The sequence below is a fragment of the Merops nubicus genome, unplaced genomic scaffold, assembly GCF_000691845.1.
Source record: "Merops nubicus isolate BGI_N331 unplaced genomic scaffold, ASM69184v1 scaffold6641, whole genome shotgun sequence".
Lineage (NCBI taxonomy): Eukaryota > Metazoa > Chordata > Aves > Coraciiformes > Meropidae > Merops > Merops nubicus.
The window spans coordinates 7,168-28,629 of record NW_008588902.1 but is presented as its reverse complement, the minus strand read 5'-3'; the positions used below and the strand labels follow the sequence as shown (position 1 = coordinate 28,629).

General features: G+C 37.7%; 1 protein-coding gene across 1 annotated transcript in view; it reads right to left on the bottom strand.

Annotated features, from left to right (window-relative positions):
- Positions 1-11,812, bottom strand: part of NCKAP5 (NCK-associated protein 5) — a gene marked incomplete at both ends in the record, with an annotated part of 75,494 nt that extends 63,682 nt beyond the window's left edge. Inside the window, 2 exons of the mRNA XM_008949397.1 lie at positions 5,572-5,610; positions 11,744-11,812. Of these exons, the coding sequence (XP_008947645.1) occupies positions 5,572-5,610; positions 11,744-11,812 (108 nt within the window). The remainder of the gene's footprint in view (positions 1-5,571; positions 5,611-11,743) is intronic.
- Positions 11,813-21,462: the final 9,650 nt, after the last annotated feature.

The window sequence follows — 21,462 nt, the reverse complement described above, 5'->3', positions numbered from 1 at the left end:
TCAGAGGAGGAAACTGTAGTCAAATGTAGCTTCAACTCTTCCCTATAGTTGCTCTAGTCTCCATTGTAACCAGCACTGAGGTTGTAAGAAGTGAACACACAATAAAATAAGCTGAACATGAAACTATCAGAAAATTCTAAACATCTTTTTATGCATATAGTATGTATCAGATTTTATGATATGACTGGATGAATGCCAGTTATTTTCTCTTAAAAGTTTCTTAAAATTTGTTTTAGGTGTCTGTCAAGTGGCTGTTCAAGTAAAATAGCTAGAACCTTCCAACGCAACTCCCCAAAAACCTTGAGTCTGATGTTTTGCAAAGCCCTAAAGCTTTCATTCCTGCCAGTGAGACCTCTTATCTCTGGTCATGCACAAGGCAATCACTATTAGGAAACTGCAAGCATCAATACCCATCATTATCCGGCTTCCAGAAATAATCAGAGAACTTAAAACAGAGCCTTAGCTGTGACAACAGTGTTTAGCATTTCAACACTACTAAGTGCACTGAAAAGGAAAAATGATTCACAGAAACTAACAATGTAGAAAAAAAATTAAATCTTAGCAACACCTCTGCTCAAAACCTTCCTGTCTTACAGTTTTTAAACCATAAGATTTATGTTTCAAACTTCAGACTTTCTGCAAAAAGTGAAATATAAGATAGTAGATTGCCCACCCAGAGGCTATAAACCGTGCCAATGGTAATGCCAGGGACAGCTCAGAGGAGAAATGAGGCACATAAAGGTAGCAGTATTCCCAGTAAAATAAAGTCTGAGTTTAGACAGTTGAAATCCTAAAATTACCAATTAATACAACTACCAAATGTCTGAAGCATATAATTCCTCTCCCATGGGCAAAACGACCAGCTATTAGGATAGTAATATCCCAAATATCTAAAGTATTCTGACAGTCTCACTATAGTAATATCTGAACATCTCTTTATTCTTGCTTTTTCTCTTCATATGAGACCCACTCTTTTCGAAAATGGGATTCAATGCTCTCATTAGAGATTCCAGAAATAAACTGCTCTTCCTCTGAAGATGCTTCTTCTGTTTTAACACTTAATTAACTTCTTTTTTATATCATTGATGAAAATTAAGAAAAAATAACTTTCATAACAGAACCCAGAGTAAAAAAGTATTCTTCTGAATGCACTCCTGTGGAGGAGGGTAATATGCAAAGAGCAGATACACAAGCCACAAAATGATTTCATTAAGTAGTGTAACTCAAATTTCAAACTGCTGATCCAGGTATTAAATGGAAAAAAAAAAAAAAAACACAAAGAAAAACCCCACAGTTGAGTACTCAGCACTCCTATCATCTCATGTGGTATGAGAAGGGTCTGGGTGGGAGGAGAAAGAATGGATGTTTCCAGTAAATATCAGGGCATACAGGTTTGTCTCAAATAATTTTATTGGTTTTCTGACTTAAATTTCCCATAGGTAAAACCTTCTATTAGTAAGGGCAGAAAATCCATATAATTTTGCTACATAGAATTGTGAAATTTTGCTGTTTGGCTAATTCAGCACAAATCTCAATTTAATATAGTTCCTCTGTAGTCACAGGGAAAAAAAGCCTCTCATATTAGAGAAATTCTGTATGTATTGTAACAAATTTCATACTTGAAAAGTGCACGTTTAAGACTGTAATTCCATTTCAAGGTTTCAGTGACATTGATAAACCACTCAAGCTTTGCTCACTCAATTTGTGTCACCAGAATCTCTCAGTGGAATCACAGTCTTTCCACATACTGGCGAGTACACAGTGCTTTATTCGTTATGTTACAGCATGTACTTAATTTAAACAAAAATTAGTCCTTGAGGGACAATTTCAAATTCACAGCAAAGCCTACGCAGTGTGCGTTACTGTACAAAATCGCTCTTCTCCATATTCTGAAAGCTCTCAGCTTTTCTTCATGTCTCACTATGCCCCAGAGGTGTGTTATCTCTCTGTGGCATGACTGGCTCTGTCTTACTGCTTAGCTGCACAATCGTAGATTTACCTGTTTACTGGTTACTATTTGGATTCCAATATCTACCTATTTGGGATTGGTGTGAGGAGTTCAATTTGCTCTTTATTGTATGCTATTGTGTTCCTGTCTTTTCTTATAAAAGGACTTGTATGAATGGCATCAGGAGCACTGTAATAGTTAATATTAATTAGTATTTAGAAGAGTACCCTCCTTCCTCTTTCTATGGATATTAAATTAGCTGTTATTACTCAGTAATAGGTAAGCAGCTGTTAAATCCCATCGGTACTAAGTAAATCACTTTATTAAATGTATTTAAATTTGGTTTTATTGTGTCCATATGAACTCTTTGGTTCCTATGAGTTTGGGAGGATTCATTACTGAGAAAATAAAATGTCATCAAGATGCCTGACACCTTTGCGAAAGGACGCAGGAAGCTCCAGTCTTCATTTGGGAAACAACCACAATATTCCCCAACTAGAGATTAATATATTGACATTAACCCTCAGGTAAACATTTTATCGTATATGTTTTTATACTATAAAATGTGGATGAGGTTTTTCTGTATATTAATACGAGAAAATGCCTTTGTTTCCATTTAAATGGTATCGAAACACAGATTGCGAGCTTTTAAAAATAACTGAAGTTATGTTTCTCCAAGGTGTTGCAGGAAGAGCTCTGCAGACACCAGTCCTCTGATGACACAAAGACCATCCACCATGTGTGCATACAGAGTACAGGAGGAGCAATGCAGCACAGACAGCAACAGGGCAAGCTTCCCCATGTGCTGTAGTTTCCACAAATCACCTCCAAGCACGACACTCCCCATTGCTGTAAGGCAATATCCTTCTTCTAGAGGTTCTGTTGTGCATCCAAAAACCATGGGAATGAAGAATGATACTTTCAACCCTAACCTGCGGTAACAGCTGCATGGCTGTTTTGTGGCCACAGCTGTCAGGTGAAGAGATTTAGAGAACATTACTACTTCTGGATTCCTGACGCTAGCTTGGGCCACAGGAATGTGTTATCTAGGTTAGGTGCAACTGCACCCTCCAGTCTTGCATCATGCACCTACAGGTCACCTGGACACCTCTGTCTTCAGAGTTGGATACCCTAGAGTAGAACACCTCCCTGCACATCTTTTAATCTATCCAGAATGTCATAAAATTCATTCATTCACAAAAAAAAAATCTGCCCAGTAAGGAGCTGAGAAGGGCATCCAGCCTTCTCCTTGAAGTGCAGATGGCCAAATCCAGCCTTCTGCACCTATGTACCATGCACTTAGGTGCAGATGGTTACAGAGAGGGGTATTTGTCTATGCTGCTGCCAGGGCATACTTCCCACTTCTACGAGTTCAGCCGGCAGAGCTTAAGGTCATCTTGTTCATGTCCGAGGCATGCAACATCCACCTTGCAGCTACACCTGCATCCAGGCTCCTCTCTTCTCCATCCTAAGCTGTGTCCAGACCCTCTAGTTTGGCTTCACTCAGACCAGCCTATGGACTTGCCCAGTGAACACAGGACCAAGGCTGACTCTGACCATTGCCTCCAGCTTTGACCCTGACACTTGGTGCTCAGCCTCCTGCCTGCCCCACTGTCCCCCTTGGTCCCTGCTTGCCCTCTTTGCAGAAGGCATTCTGAATGATGGATGTTCTGCTGTTCTGAATGATGTCCATAATGGAGGCTTTGGAGCCAGACCTCAGAATCTATTCCAGTACTTTGCTATATTTGTATCCAGAAAGCTTTTGGGTGTGTGGCAGGGTTTTTTGATTATCTTAACTTGGTATTTATTCCTGCATTTTAAGAATGTTATTTCCTGTTCTATCACTCAGTGTAGACAAAACAGTTTACATTCTTCTTTGCACTATCTGCACTAGAAGACTGTATTTATGTCTCTTTCAGACTCATCTTTTTAAAGCTAAATGATCCAAAGCATTTTAATAATGCCACATTCATCAAGTGGTCTAGATCTCACAAAAGATCATTTCATGAATATTGAAGAGTTCATAGATCTTTACATATTGTTTGTCTTCCACTCCCAACAAAATGACATCATGGAATCATGTTCAACTGAAAGACCACTTCTTTTCAGAACTGCCCTACCAGTTATTCTCTACCCTCTCTAGGCAGCTGATTATTTCTGCTTATATGTACTACCTTGCTTTGCTCTGTTTAATTAAATCTTACTTTTTTTCCAGATCACTTCTTCATTTTAGCAAGCTATTTTTTAATTTTTACTCCTCCCACTACATTTTATCTGAAACAACGACACCTCACCACCAGCCATTTGGGAGGTGAACAGAAACTTCACATGTGACTTCATCCAGAACAGACCTTTACAGAAGCCATATTGAATCTTTGCATCCTGCCAGGTTTGCAATCACTCTACAAGAATTTACCTGTTCAGTACTTCCCTTGCTTACCCAAAAAAATGGAGCAGGAGGACATCAGGAACTTTTTTAAGACAAAAGACCAGCACTCTGTTGCTGGTCCCCAGCCCAGAAGCAGAAGAGCTGGATGCCCATTCCATACACAGAGCTGTCTCTTTTACTTGGGGAAGCACAGGCCCACATCAGGAAGTCTTACCTTCCACTGAATGTGAATGTGCCAGCTATTGACAGCACAGCAATTTATCTGTTTTACATTCCACAGGAATGAACTGTGGGAGTAACAGACCTCATAATGGATAGGGAATGGAAAAATCACCATGTGGAGGAAGGATTTTCCAATGCTATTGTCTCAATATAGGTAAACAATAAAAATTGGATATGGGTCCTATATGATCAAGCCTTAAAGATGTACAGTCTCACAGATTTTTATTCACTTGGCTTTGGACCTTGTTTGCTGACTGCATGTGCTAGTAGGATGGATATTGCCATTAATAGGAAGCATACAGGAAAGACTTTTCCTCCCCATTCCAGAGCATATAGGGAGGATATGAGGTAACTAACAACCAGGTGAATAAACAGATCAATGCATTCACTCACAGAATATAACAAAGCAAAGACAGGAGCAAGCTGAGCCAGAGACCAGATCATGGGAGAAGGAATAAGCCAGGTCATTAGCCCAATTCCACTCATATAGTGATTGCCAAGAAATAACATCATTACATACATAATCCTCTTTCTGTGCTGGTTGTGGTACTGTCTCACCATCACTGGGAGCTCTACTTGAAGTGGACTTTTCAGATAGCCCTTCTGATAATAAGAAGCCCTAGCCAGTACATCTGTCACATAAGGAAACTCCCCCATTCACTGCAAGCAGAGCCAGCCTTTATGCTGTTAACCCTAGGGGCAGGACACCTGATGTTAATGCTGAAGACAGGGCACGTGGTGGTGATCTCCTAATTGGTTTTCACCCAGTGTTGGTCAGGCCTTCGGAGAAAACCAAGAGGGAGGACTCTATTGACTGCTTGTGAACACAATCTGTATCAGGGCTTGGGGTTTAACTCTCAGCACTTCAGGACCTGACATGTGGCAGCCTTGGTAATTACAGGTGTGGCCATAATTTTCAAAATATATACTGTAGCAGAATATATATCTCTCAAACGAACAATGAACATCTGCAAGCTTTAGCCTATACCACAATGCCTCAACCATAACTTACCTTTTGAGTAAGCAAAGCCTGAACAACTTGATTAGCCACCTGAAATAAATAAAATAGTGTAAGTATATTATCATGTGTATCTATGCATAACAACACCTTCTTTTGTGGCTTTACACTCCACTTTCCATCTACAATTACCATCAATTCTAATATTTTCACTATTTACTAGTATTTTCATCAGATGAAGTAGTAAGAATTACATACAGTGCACATTCCATGCTAGTCCTCACTATAAACAAACATGTAGAGTATGAATTGCAGTATGATGTGATGGACATTTGGTTAACTTCCATCTTCTCTTCTTTGGAGTAAACTTTCACAGTTCTATTTGCAGCTGGTATGCTTCAGCATGGACTGACTGCATTCACTAGAGCAGATTTTAACCAGCTGAGGATGGAGTCCTGAATGTTTTCATGAAGTTTAATTGTTTCTTGATTCAGTATTGACAAAATGGTACGTCTATCATGACAAGTAGAAACCATAAAGTGCCACAGAAAATTGAAGTACCCACTGTCAGCAGAACGTGGTTGGAAGGCATTCACACAACATAGGATAATTGACTTGAGTGAGATTACACAACATTGATTAGTAGAGCGATATAATCAACAGGGAATTTTTGAAGTTATTTATTTTATATATCCTTTCTAATTTATATTTACCAGCAGGAATAGGAGCGGGGAAAGGGAAGACAGAGGGACAGAAAGAGGGACTGAAATAAGATTTTCTGCTGGTGATGTCTAATTTGTATGTTAGAAATGTAATTTAAAATTATATATGCATATGTTATCACATGATGTGTTTGCTCATATTTTTGCTGTTGCATTTAGGCAGCACAACTAGAGATCTCTATGCAAAAATAGACAGTCGTTATGATTTCTGGCTTGGATTTCAGACATTGCAGGAAGGCATATGCAGATATTGCCAAACTGCACTGATTCTTCTTACTCTGGGCAAAATAAAGAGAAAAAACCACTCCATCGATGTGAACTGAGCTGTGGGGAAAGATGTGAAGCTAATACATTTCTATAAATAATTCAATTTTGTTAGATCCGAAAGTCACATTTGATTCATATGCTTATAAAATTGCCTAGTATCCATTTTTTTCTCCAAACTGGTCCCTCACTTAAGCCAGCCCATGGAACAATGGTCCCATAAAATAGCTATACACATGATTTAACAGAAGATGCAGACTAATATTAGAAGAGTAATAGCCAAGAGAAGTAAATATGTTCCAGGACTGAGAAAGCACGTGCCTTGCCCCACAGGCTTCCGGGACCTACATCCAGCAGAGCTCCTTCTGCCATCTGCTTTCAACGGCTGTTTGCTCTGTCTTGAAAATTGAGCAAACCATATCAAATACATTATTTCTTTACTTTCTGATATGGAGTTACTTTACCAAGAAAGAGCTAAAAGGTTCTTTGAAGTGTGTACTAGTCACTCACAACAAAATAGCGTACAAAATTACACCTATAGCTTTATATATTGCACAGAGGAGTGTAAATGGCATAATCTTCCAAATGGGAAAAAACTGAACTTGCCCATGCGTATGTGACAAATTTTCCAGCTTTGAGTATATGAAGTTGGGTACCTAAATGAAAGTACCTGCCAGTGATCCATAGCTCCCATAGATCTCAGTAAGAGAGAGATGCAATTAGCTTCTTCACAAAATGAGGTAATTTTATTCTAATATCTAGCAACTTGGCAAATTGTGTTGCTATTACCATTCAAAGATTTTCACATCTGTATTCTTGGCTTTCAGCAGGAACAGAGGTGTGAAGCCTTCAGTGAAATGTTCTGCAGTTACTAAAATTCATTTAGCAGTCAGTAAGTGGAACTATATAAAAAGTTTTGCATTCCAAATGAGGTTGCCATTCCATGCCTACAGCAGTGCTAATGTCCAGACAGAAATAAACTGCTAAGCTAGCAGTCTCCTTAATTTTTACTTACAGATATGAAGAGACACCATGGATATGAATGAACAATATAAGCCAGCACTAGAAAACTGACAGTCACAATGACCAAAAACTGAGGAAACCAAGACCACCAGAGGCAGAGGGACTGACTTCAGAGATGAAGAATATGTGAAAATCTCACTGATAGAGGCAGAACTGCAGCTCAATCCCCGTAAAATGCAGGCTGTAAAATGACTTGACCTGTGATTCATGCAGTTAATCAAGGTGAAACAAGGAACAGAATAGAGATGGTTAGTTTCTTAGTCTTCTGTTATGTAGGAGATGACAGTGCTTGCCTTCACAATGCCTGCCTTTCCCTTGAGCTTAACAGTCAAGATCTTTAGGTGATGTTTCCTTTTGTGGATTGCAATAAAAGTCATATAAGATCTACCTTCACTTTTTCCTTACACAATTATGTTTACATACACATGTTATAAAGGAGTCTTAATAGAAAAGACATAAAAGAACAAATCAAAGAAAAGAGACCCTACTGTAACATCTACTATACCTTTTACAAGTACTGAGATTTTACACAGATGCTTTTAACATATGGTTTCATATGCATAAAGACATTTCAAATATACTAAAATGAAAGGTCTTTTATTCTGTTCAAATCTTTAAAATAGAATGCCTTTTTAAGATAACTTTGTATTTTTGATTAGCTAATTCTTAAAACATCAGCAAAAATATCATCTACACCAAGTTGCATAATTTCCTGCATGTAGGTTTTGTGAAGCTTGACAGAAATCTCAGCTGGCACAGTGATATGAATAAACATGACATTACCACTTATCAATAAACTGACAGCTGAATTCCAGGATAGGAAAATAGAATTTAGCATGTTAACCTCAAAACCCAAAGGTACAAAAAGACAATCCTGGGTTTTGTATTAAATTTTTCTGAGACAGAAAGATAGGTTCATGGAGTATTTCTGAAATTAAAGGAACTCTTTTCTTATTTGTCAGCTACTGGAACATTTCAATGACATCTTCTTCCAAACACTATTCTGAGTTTGTTTACATGTACACTTCAGAGCTGAACAATTACTTTAAAAAGCAGTGAATATTTACTAAAATTTATACAGAAGTCAATTCAGCTTGACCTGTATTCTTTTCTGATTTCATCTCTATGAACATTTGAGTTTCATTGAATTTTACGATGAAAATGATTACAGAGGAAGTTTTTTTAAGTCACAGGTGCAAGCATTCATACAATATGAAATGTGGGACATTATAGGAATGAAAAGTTCTATGCAAAGTAATTGATGTAAGAAAAGAAAAATGAGAGAAAATAATGGCTGGCATAGCTTTAAGAACTCAGCTCTGATATCTGTCACACAGACAGAAAACTGATGGTGTTATTTTCACTTCCTTCAGTAGCCCCTGAATGGCAACCAGCACCTCAGCAGCGTGCACACCGTGCGCAGCGAGGACCCTTATCACACTGCTGTAGGGGCCTGAGGCACCAAGCAGGGACACCACCGGTAGGCTGGCAGGATTAAATGATGCTTGAGTGCCCTGAGCAGAGTTTGTCTGTGCCCAGGGGAGAGAAGCTGCAATCTGAGAATGCTCAATGAAGAGTGAAAGATGGCAGCATTTCCCCAATACTTATCAAATGATATTCCCAACCTTTATCACCCCAAGGGCTTGTCAAGCATCCAAAACGTGTAACTGGCCAGAGTGGCAAGGTGTTAGCTTTGGAGGTGAGCGCTTCCTGTGTATCAGCCCAGGAGAAGTTCAATACATTCCTAGCTAACTGGACTGCAGAGGCAAAATTAAAATAATGGTTGTAGTAGGCAATCGGATTTTTTTGGTGGCAAGCTTAGCTGTTTCAGGTTGGGGTGTGATCATGGCCCTGTGTTCTCAGGAACATCTCTTTGAATCCATCAGGTTTCCCTGGGGAAAAATGGATCTGCAATACAAATAGACACATGGATGTAGAGAGTATATCTGCACCTAAAAACTCATGAAGTAGACCTGAAGCTTAAACTAGGTGAGGTCTGAAGAGATTTTCTCTTTCATGAAGTGGAGTTGGTCTAAGGTGAGTTATGAACAGAGGAAGCAGAAGACTTAAAGTCTTAAAGGAAAGAAATTTTCAAGCGGAAGACTTTTTTTCTCATAAAAATATTTATGGAAAGCATTTTATTTGCCTGAGATATCCAGTAAGAATCCCTGTTTGGGAATGACTCTGTCACATACAACACATACTCAGAAGACTGGTTGGAAGTGAAAGTTCACACAGTCATGGATTGGGCTATTCACTAATTACATTTATGCCTCATCTCTCTTTATTGTTACTATAGTGAAGTAGGGTGAGAATCTGCAATCCCTTATGAAGCTCCACCAAGGGAATGTGGGTGCTAACCTGGGACTCCTGCAGAACTTGCCATTATTAAATATGATTTTGTTGCCTGAGCCATGGGCAACAACTTCTTCACCTCAGTGATCAGAAAGGATTAGGTCCATGTCTGTGTCAGCTAAAACAATGCTGGTTACAGTGCCCCTGCCAAACCATTGTGCAGGCTGAAAGCAGAGGGAGAAGAAAAAAGTGATACCAAGCCATGGGGAAGGACAAGAGAGGTCACTGCACACAGAACAGAAGACAAAAAAAAAAGATAAGCAAACAAAAAATAAAGCAGTGAAGCACAAAACCACAGGTGATGAGAAGCACTTTCTCCTTAAAAGGTTGACACAACTGGAGAAGATGGATACAGCTGTGTTAATGTGGCAGAACCGAAAACAGCCAACATAGTGTGGAAGATGATAAAGTTTAGAGCATAGTTTGATATAATTACTCCTTAAACTGCAACAGCCTATAAAAAACGCAACCCTAGATCAGAAAACCATCATGTTACTGCAAGCACAATAAAAACACATCTTCTCTCCTTATAGTCTGTGAGGAGTGTTTTGCTGGAAGGGAGAGTTATGGTGCTTTTCCTATTTCCAAAATTAATTATGCAGGCCGATCTTGCCCTACACAATCGGAAAATAATTTTAAGTTAAGCTCCATAATTTAAGCTGAAGTTAGAAATGATATGGTGATTTGATCACCAGGATATCCAAATATCATTCACGTGTGCACCGAATGCAGCGACACAGGCCAACGCAGACCAAGGCTCTGCTGTTATCCTGGTGCCACAGAGCAGGCCAAGCACAACCTAGTGGCAAAGTGTATCTGCAAGTCTCTTACTCCAGCTCCCTGACAAAAATATGCCATAGTAGCAAAACTGTGGATTTGCCGATGAAAATCTGCACTAAACTGGAGGCTTCTTGTACCACAGCTGTATTGCTCATGGCAGTAACACTTCAGCAAATCCTGATTAAAAATTTAAAAAGCTGGTATGAATTGTCATCTGCTATGTGTGGTTTGCACACTTATGCATTCTTTTCTCAAAGGCACAGCTGAGACAAGCCAGTATAGTTTTTGTTTTGTTTGCATGTTAGCTAACTACTTACGCTACCATGCATTCTTATTATGGAATGGGTGAATGACTTCTACTAAGCACCTCTTTGAGCCACTAAAAGTCTTAAAGCTATTTTAAGCTCTTGTGTATGCTGAAGAACCTTATTTCAGGATGAACAGGAGGAAGAAATAAGCATCAGAATCTATATATGGAGAAAGCTGCACTCAGTAGGAGATACTAAGCATTTCTGGAATGGTAAGCATTGCTGGAGTGCTCAGACAGTAACTGATGGGTGAATTATATTGTAGCTGTAACTGGAAGGTCTGATCAGAAGCTGAACCATGTAGCAGAAATGAGCCAACAGCTAGAAAATACCCAGCAGAAAAAGCTGTGTATGTAACCCTAAGGGGGAGCCAAGAGACTAAATTCCCTGGTTATGGAATACCTTACACAGGAAAGTTGGGGAACTTTTGAGGGAAGAAGCCACTGAGTGGTGTGTTCCACTCTACAGAAAAGAAGTACACAACACTTGATAGGCAAATTATAATTTTGTCCTCCTAATGAAAGAAAACATGTTCCAAATATTGGTCACAGGGATATCAGCTTTTCAGTGAAGAGGTGTGGTCAAAACAGGATTTACAGCAGAGGTCATGGAGAACAGTATCTATGACTGCCAGACACATGTTCTTGGAATTAATTAGAATGAGGTAATATTAGAAAATTGCAGAACAATGTCAACCTTGTAAGAGAGAAAGAGATTAATTTCTATTCATTTAATTATAGTACCAGGTAAGAACAACCTTTTTGTCTATCTTACCTCATCAAGACATCTTTCATACTGTTCCCTCTGATTTTCATTTTCCAGAGCCAGCGCTGAATTCTCTGCCTACAGAAAAATAGAATAAATAAATATATACGTAAATTAATCAAAGAATATCTTGCACTACATGGCAATTCATAAAAATTCTCAGAGGTCTTACTTTGTGTATTCCTTCAAGAATCAGAATAAAAAGCACCATACAATTTATTTTGTTACAAGTTGGTATTTTGAGTAAAAACAGAAGTGACATTCATTTATGAGATTATTCACACCATGTATTACAATTTAAAACAATACCAAAGCAGATATTCCAAGTATGTCCACGATCTCATCTTGTCAGGTGCAATAGAGCTGGCAACGAAATATTATAAAGATATTGGTGTGTCTTTTCAGCTACTCCCAAAAGGAAACAAAAGGCAATCCTATGTAAACTTTTAGCTGTGGCAGCTCTTCATAAGCCTGGTTTCTGCTGTAACTCCAGATGCACTGGTCATACTGGCAAATTACACTCTTTAACTGAGCCAGATAAATTTTTTAGTCTTTATTTAAAAAAACAATTCCTACTGTTTCAGAACAAGAGCAGTATTTTACTACATCTAAATGCAATCTTAAAGTATGAATTTTTTTCTTTCGCATGTGTCAGTTTAAATATGATAAAGCTTCCTGTATAATAGCCCCTTCCACCTACCTTTAGTTTCTGTTACATTATATTTTTGCATAGTGCAAACTTCAAAATGGCACAATCCGGTATGTCATTTACAGTAAGTCAGTGTATTTATCTATACATTACGACTTGACTTCAGGAATTCTTACAGAATTGGAAAAGGAGAATCTCTGAAGTGTGCTGTATACAGTTTCATCAGAGAAAGTTTCAACAAGTCTTATCTTAAAGACCAAGAAACTAAACTAATATATAAAAATCGATGAGTTAAAACTAGCTCTAGAAACCTCTCTGCCTCCACTGCATAACTTCAGATCACATAACCGTAACACCAAAACCAATGCATTCACATAATTACAACTATTATACAAGTTACATTACTTGCTTCACTTAAACCTTCTGTCAACCTATAGAAGTTAAGCAAATGCAGTTTCAACAGAACTCCTGTCATACAAAACAACAGCAATAAATATAGCTAACATCTGTAATTTTAGAGAAGAATTTAATGCAATGTACTTTGTAGAAAGATTCTATGACAAAAAAATCAGGAAGAAAAAGTAACCATATATAATTACACAGCATACTGAAAGAGCAGAGAATAAAAGGATGGTGAGAAAAAAGGGCATATAAAGTTTACTTATTTATAAGTCTAAATAAACAACTGTATAGAATCAGTGCTTTATCTTGAGGGTACAATCAAAGCCAGCAAAAGTGGTAAGATGCCTTGCATCATCTTTTCACAAAGTCACCTACCAATGGATTCAACATATGGCTATAAAAAGTCTATGGGTGATCCTGCAGAGAGCTCTGTGAGATGAGGCAGCAAGAAGTACAGATGCAGAAGTCAGGAGCAAAGTAGAAGCAGAAGCCACAAAAGCAAAAGCAGCAGCAAGAAATGAGAAGCTGGAGGGCAAATAGTCCTCCACACCAAAGAGACTATCATATAGAGTTATCAGCCTGCTTTTAGAAAAACATTCTTGTAGATTGATTGATAAAAATAAAGGGATGGTCGCTACATAAAAGTGTATTTCCAAGTTAAAGGTTTCAGATGTTCTCTCTATGAGTATCACTCTAAAATGCCATACAAAATAAATGATTCTTACTGTTTTGAAGCAATTATTTAAGGATTAGAAGAATATATTGTATGATTTTATCCTAAAATAATTAGACCAGACTGCCCCCATACAGAGATGTCTAAAAGGACTACCACACAGCTGTGGTATAGAAAATACCCAGAGAGCTCCCCATATTTCTCTTACTCCTTTTTTTTTTTTTTTTAATGTTGTAAGCCAGTAAACTGGAAGCTAAGTCATCTTGGATCTGTGAGCTGAATCGCTCATTTCAGTGAGCTATGCCTTTACAAAATTAGGAAATCTGAACCTGACAGCATTATAAATAAATGCTACATTTCCCCTCTTATCAAGCCACAGTGGAAACATCTGTATAATAAAACCCTTTTTCACACCACTGGCTTCAAAAGTGTAGTGAAAGGATGTAATGCAGTCAATGTTAGCTTAACTTTTGTGCTTCTTGACTGCCAAGCAAATCATGCCTATTTATTTTGCATTTCTGCAATAAGGACTAGACTAGAAGGGAACACTTGACTGACCTTCCTTAAGATCCTGTGCCACTTCCCACAACATGAGAAAGCCAGTTCTTGATACACTAAATCACTCTATATTGCAACCGAATACTTGATAATAATCCTCATGCCCCCAAAAGTATTCATTTGGAAAATCTGTAATACTACTTGTGGTCTCAAAACCTGCCTGCTAATCAAACTCTACCTTTATTTAACAGAAACCATTGCATTTTGACATTATTGTAAGTCTGCTCAATTTTTGCTCAGAGCCATCTGCCTACCTCTAGTATTGCATATTCTTTTGACAGTTAAGCAAAGTAGGTCTCCTTGAACAGAGTCACTATTACACTTTATTTTCATTTTACTTTTCAGGCCGTACTTACACTTAGGGTAAATCACAGTAAGGAGCGCACGCTTCTCGCCTTTTCATGTTTCTATAAACATGTTACATAGTGGATCAGTAAAGGCAGGCCAATTAATTACAATTCTTAAAAAGTTTCTAAAATAGTCATGATAATTAACTTTAGTATACCCTTAATACCAAAAAACAGGAAGCATCCATTCAGACAGTACAACTACTACACTTTAAATTCTTGTGAAAAGGCAACTTCACCTGAAGTCTAAAATGCATCTCAAATATATCTTTAATGTGCTCATAGTTACTTTTTTTTGGTAATGAACAATAAAAGACACTACAGCTTGCTTTTTTGTGTCATAGGGAAAAAAAAAGAAATACAACCCTGGCCTCTCACCCCAAAATGGAGGGAAATGTCTCCCAAAAAGTATTCATTACTAGTGTGCTCTGAATCAAAAAACGCTCTGCTCCATTCCCATACAGTCTTTTTTTTCTGGCTTTACACAGTCAAAGCTTGAGATCTCCCACCAGTCTCATTGTGCCAAATCCGAGACTTTTTTTTGGGCTTCAGTCCTCACCTAAAGTCATAGTCATCATGGCACCTTTCAGTTGAATAACAGACTACAAACAGGTGAAACAAACATATTCCTACACTGATAGAGACATTTAGGATGATTTCTTCATTCACTCTTCTTTTTTTAATGATTTTAGAGAGGAATTATTCAACAGGTTAAGGATTGCCTACCGACTATGTATTGTTCAATATTTACCTACGTTTGGTAGAAGTGACAGGCACATTGTCGCATCTGAGAATGTCATGAGACATCCATGTCTCCTCCAGATTTGCCTCTCTAAGTGGCACTTGAGAGGACAACTTTCACTTAACATCTTGCAAGAGCCATTTTTGTGTGCTTCTTGAAAGTGTGAAATGAAGTGCTTAAATCATGTTGGAAATTAAAATTTGGATTTGAGTCCCTAAAGTGTTTTTCAAAAAGTTTGAACTTTACCTTTCTGTGTCTTGCTTTTTAAGTCAAGAGAACAAGAGTAATATTTTGCAATCTAGCTAGCCTGTTCCAACGATTTATGAATTAGGACATATTTGATGCACTGGAGTCTTTAAGTGACGAATTATTTCCACTAGGAAGTCTTCAATGGACAATACACTTTTATAACCACAATGAAATGAATTAAAACATTGAACTTTCTACTAGAGGCATGAGTGAAAGCAAACCACATACATGATAGTTTTCCTTAGCACTGGTTGAGTTGAAGCAAAACTAAGGATGGGAAGAAAAGAGAAGAAAGTGGAGAGCAGGATGTATTTTGCACTAAGGGAAAAGGAGATCATAGAATCATAGAATGATTTGGATCAGAAGGGACCTTTAAAGATCGCCTAGCCTGCCTCCCCTGCCACGGGCAGGAGATGAAGGTCTAAAGGTTGTACATCAAGTTAGCAGCTCAACATGCTTTCAAGGTATCATCAATAAAGGTCAAGAGGAACAAAGTTATGACAGTGAACTTTAAAATCCCTGACAGAATGCTACAACATCGGTTACCGTGTGCACTTCTTTGTTATTCATACTAAAACATTTGTCCATTTATAGAAAGCTTTATTGATTTACACAGACACTCATTTGTCATGCCCTGTGCAGTGTATTAATAGCTGTCCAAGCACTTCAAATGTGCTCAGCAATTTTTTTCCTGCTATCAGCCTCTGAATTTATGTATTTTTGTGGTCACAGCTTCATACAGCACATGAGAAGTCAAGACCTAGGACAAAGTCTCTTGTTGGCAAAGTAAAAAGCAATATGGTTGCAATCATTCCCTAGGTCCTTTATGGCATTTTTTTGTTAAGCTGTTGTCCTAGCAAGAGTTTACCACTTGGACCACTTCCATATCTTTGGTCACAGGAAACTTGTATTACTCTGTCCATGTTACACAGAAAATTTGTCCTTTGAAAGACTAACCCAACAAACTGTCAGAGAAAAGTTTAACAGCATAGTTATGCTTCTTAGAAGTACTGAAAATTACATTTGTGTTCTAAAATTAACATAATAACAAAGGCCCTAATTTAGTTCTAGCACTATAAAAGCATTTCCTTTGCCCACTTTGCAGTGCTTTTTATATTGCTATAGACAGCTCTTTGAGAGGAGTGAAAGGAGAACTGCACCTCATGACCTGCCTGTCAACATCTGGATGTTTCCAACTCCTGCTTTATGCTTTCCACAACAGAGCAACACTGGAGCAACCATGGAGCATCTCCCTGCTGACCTGCAGCCTCTGTGCTACAGCTCTGCTCCCCAGCCCTCTACCCCCAGGGGAGTAACTGAGACTGGAGGATGCTAGCTACTGATTAAATAAGCAGTGAACAACAAAATATTACTGTATGTTTTTTTCAGATGTCCTAGTCTTAACTAATTCTTCTGGCTCATGAAGATAGGAAAAAGAAACCAAGGACAAACTCGTGATATGATGGCAGCCAGGCACCCTTGCCTCAAAACACATGGGCCCTCAGCCTTCTCAGTTGCATCGTTCTCCCATTTTTTTTTTTTAGCATGATAAAAATGCCTATTCTCTTTAACCATACTTCAAACATTTGACATATTTTATCTGAAATATTCAGCCACTGTTCAACTCATATTCAGGTAAAACATGGCATTAAAGCAACATATGTGACGTTAAATGATAAAATACAGAACCCTATATCTGTTAATTATAAACCTGTCTATAAAACGGCCTCATTAAACTCTACTGGGCAGTACTGGCAGGTATCATCCTTGCAATTCAAAATTTCCGTAACACATTTTAAAATTCTTTACTGACACAAAAACATAGTGACATTAGAACAAGCCACCAACAAATCTCAAAAGCAGTCTGTATCACAGGCCATGCTATAGTATAGCTGTGCTACCAATAAAATGGGTTTGTAGCCTCACAGAGAGCAGTATAACCTTCTTCTTCTAAAGTATGCTAGAAATCAGAACATATTTATTCAACATCAGAAAGCTAACCACTAAGGATTACATAAGAACTTGGGTTTAAATGTTCCTAACAAAAAGCAGCCCAAGATCTGTGCAGTTGCATATGATGTTTTACCAATTATTGACAATCTGATTCATGGATTTAAACAAGAATTTACAGTGGAAATTATATAATAGCTTTAAAAATTGTACATCTTTCATGCTGACAGGGATCAGAAAACAGAACTTGTTCATCCACCCGCAGACCTGCTGCAGACCACAGGGAGAGACTCCCTGCCAGGGTCCTCCTGTACAGGGCTTATAACTACAGAGCTATTTTCCTGTCTGTTGAGTGTGTGCTTGACCTAAATGATGAAGCCTCCTCTTTGAAAGGAGATAACTAGAATTTAATCCTTCAAATCTACTTATATTGGATAAACATATGAACTTCAGGAGTTGAATCGAACAAACCAAAACCATATGAGGTTCATACACTACTGATGAGACTGTCTCCTAAAAACTACTAAAAATAAACCTTATATTCCAGGAATTCTTCAATTCCTCTGTGAACTATATCTGCTTTTTTTTTTTTTAATTATTATTTTTGAGAAGTTGGGGCTGAAAATTTTTGACTCATTCAAGAATGGTAATGTTTGTCTTTTTTACTTTGGTTAACTCTAAAGTTGTTAAGACTGACAAGCCTTTAAAACCTTCAACATTTTCCCTTCTGACACCACAGAAATGTCTGGAGTTGACATTTTAAAAAGAAGGTTAGGAATAGATCTAGCAAAACAGACTGCATTATAAGCCTAGGCTTATCTTTCAGTAAATAAATATCTAAGCTACTAACAGATATATCTTTGTATGTTTACCTGCATGCAAATCGTAGAAAAAAGCAAATTCTACCACTATTTACAGATAATATTATAAACTTACAATATACTCACAGGTAAAGCACTGTCAACATGCGCCTTTCAACAAATAAGCTAAAGGTATGAAGGATGCTTTTTTTTCCCCCTCAAAATTCTTCCAAATGATCACACATTAACCATTTTTTGAGGATGAGATGTAAAAGAGATCTAAATAGACAGACACAGGCAGCATAAAGCTGTGTGTGTTTCCTGAAGCTAAAGACACACACGCCACACGTGATGGTCTGTATAACCCATATACACTCGATAAAGCACAGAAGTCCAAGCATGGAAAGCCACAAGTCCCAGCAAGACTCCTGTTCTTCACCCCTCACCCTGCGAACCGAGCGCTGAGCAGCGGAACTCGGTGTGACGCACAGCGACCGAGGCGCTCACCTCCCACACTGGCACCCCCAGGCTGCCTAAAGGGAGGCAGCTGCTGTCAAAGAGACAGGAGGAGAAGGGCCTCTCCCTCGTGGTCAGGCAGAGCCACCACGCTACATGATGCCGATCCCATCGAAGAGCAACGCTGGCTCTGGCAGTGGGGAAGGAGGAACACTGAAACTCACTCTCCTTTCCCAAAAACACCACTCTTCTGACAGCACGGGGTATCTCCCGGGCACAGCCCTACAGGCCACAGTGCCGTCACACAAATGTAAGACATGAGACTGAATTTCTATGCAAAGAACAGTGTGTTTGTCATTAAATTTGTTGATTTTCTGATTTTCCATATTTACACTTTCCAAAATTACGTATTTCCAATATTTACACTTGGTGGTTCATCCCCTTGCAAACTGTGAACCAGAGGCAGCTGTTCCATCTCGTCCTTTTTTTTTTTTTTCCTCCCCTCTTGTTTTAAGTGATTTGTTCCCTTATGGAACTGTTCTCCCTTAAGAACTGAGAGCATTTCAATCTGACAGAATTACTGTGCTTCCCCATGTAATATTAACAGGCAGTTATTTCCTCTATCAAAGAACTAAAAATAAAATCCCTGGTCCATGAAAAAAGTATGAGATCCTGAAATTGCAAGTGAAACTAAGATTCTTAGAATTAATACAGACAGAAAAAGGCAAGCAGGATGGACCTGTTTAATCTTAAAGGGTATTTTGTGTTTAGCATTAACTTGTATTTAACACATACATAAATATCTTTGCATTGAAAACTCTTATATGAATTAATCATATCATATTTGGTCTGGTGCATTTGTTTCCATTTTTCTTGCCAAAAGACCAAACTCGTCAGAGAAAATTCTACTTCTTTGAAATTCTAATAGTTTCAAATTAGTAAAGACCACCTATACGTTCAACACTGAAGCTTGATAAAAAAACTTTCAGTGCAGCCATTTTCAAAGAAAATATTTCTTTGATTTAAATGGAAACATTTTGAAGTAGACTTTAATCAGATTTCAAAGGGATATTGAAACCAGTACAAGTATTTCTGGGGCTTTTGGTCCTTTAAAATTATACATATGGCAACTGTTTTTTAAAACATTCATTTGCCTAAGCACAAAACAGAAGGTTGCTTGTTTGTTTTTCAATTCAAACCTGAGAAAAATTCATATACTTTCAGGACAGTTTTTTGAGCATTAAGAAAGGCAACTTTTTAATTTACTCTAAATGAGTTATCCTTCAAACCTCTGCAGTTTCGACCATGAAGTTACTGACACAGTGACAGTTTTCTACTTTCTGTGACTCCATTATCCACACGTTCCTAAGTAGCATTCGCAACTTCAAGGTTAATCTAATGTAGAGTTTGAAAGGAACAGGGCATTTCAGATCTATGTATAAAAATTAATCTTTGTGTAACTTTATTCCAACAGAACCCATTTCTTATTTTTCCCCACTTGTCTAGCTGAGATGTTTATAGTAACTACAGTCGATACTATGACCGATTCATGGCACTGAGAAGCAGGCATGGGCAAAGAAGCCTAAGAGACAAACAGTTTGTCTTTACAAGACACATCTCAATATCTAAGTATAGGAATATGCCACCAAGGCTTTAACTAATTTTCTGCAAAATTTGCAGCTCAAGAATTTAGCTATTCCTTTTAGCAAATGTAATTTATCTTTTCAAATTTTGGCAGGTCACACTAATATATTCAATTCAGGACTAGAAGGAAATTTTAGAATCTAAGTAATTTAAACAATCATAATTCATTTTGCTTTAAAAATTAAGATAAATTTTAAGAGATAGCTGATGGAATTAAGTAGAAAACCTGGAAATTAAGTACCAGGAAGCCGAGGATTACATACATACACAGGCTTTTTTTTTTTTTTTTAATTTCTAGAAATTCTACCTATTAAGAGAAGCTTTTTCCTTTAAAGAGGCTTTTATATATTTTTTTCTAGTATCACTGAAATGAGCATGAAATAGAATTTCATAGGTCAACACACAAAATGGCCCTAATGCCATAACTGGTACTTCTAGGCTGCTCCATGCACCTGAACTGAAGGGCTGTTATTACATGACAGTAAACAATTCAAATTTGGAGGTAAATTTGGCACTATCTTCAAGGAACCCAACAACGTCCTCCTTCTCATTCAACCATTTCCCTCCCCTGGGAAACTAAGCAATTGGGTGTGCTTGGGATTGGTGCTGAAAGGAGACGATTCAGAACCTCAATGAATTCCTGCTTTTTTCATCATGTATCTTTTAATGCATAATCAACACCCCTATTAGTTGTCTCCCACAACCAGTTATTTTGGCTCTCACCAGGAGGTGAAACAAAAGATGTTTTGCTCCCTCTTCAGAGAAAGCAGATGCTAAATTTTTATAAAGATTTTTTTCCCTATTAAGTTTCTTCATTTAGTTTAAACAAAAATAATTATTAAATAAAGTAATTTCAACTGACAGTCTAGAAAACACCAGTCCCAAAAGCCTAAATGTCACATTCACTGGCTGTGTGATGGGAAACTCATGAGTTCCCTGTTATCCAGTGGTTCTCTGAATGGGAAAATCCAATTTTTAATTCTCCAAAGAAAAATGTATGGCTTTTTATGAAATTAAAAAAAAAAACAACCTAGTTTTTCTTTTTAAAAATATCCCTTGAGCTTATTTTAATTTGAATTTTGAGAAAAGCAATTACTTTTCTTTGCTATACTATGCAATATATTTAAAGTATTACACGATGTTATAATTGATATTGTCACAAAGCATTTTTAAACATAATAAAATGTAAAATACATTATTTTCCTTCTCCTATGATGAATCATTTCACTCTACTCCTTTAAAGTCTTGGAGTGAGAAG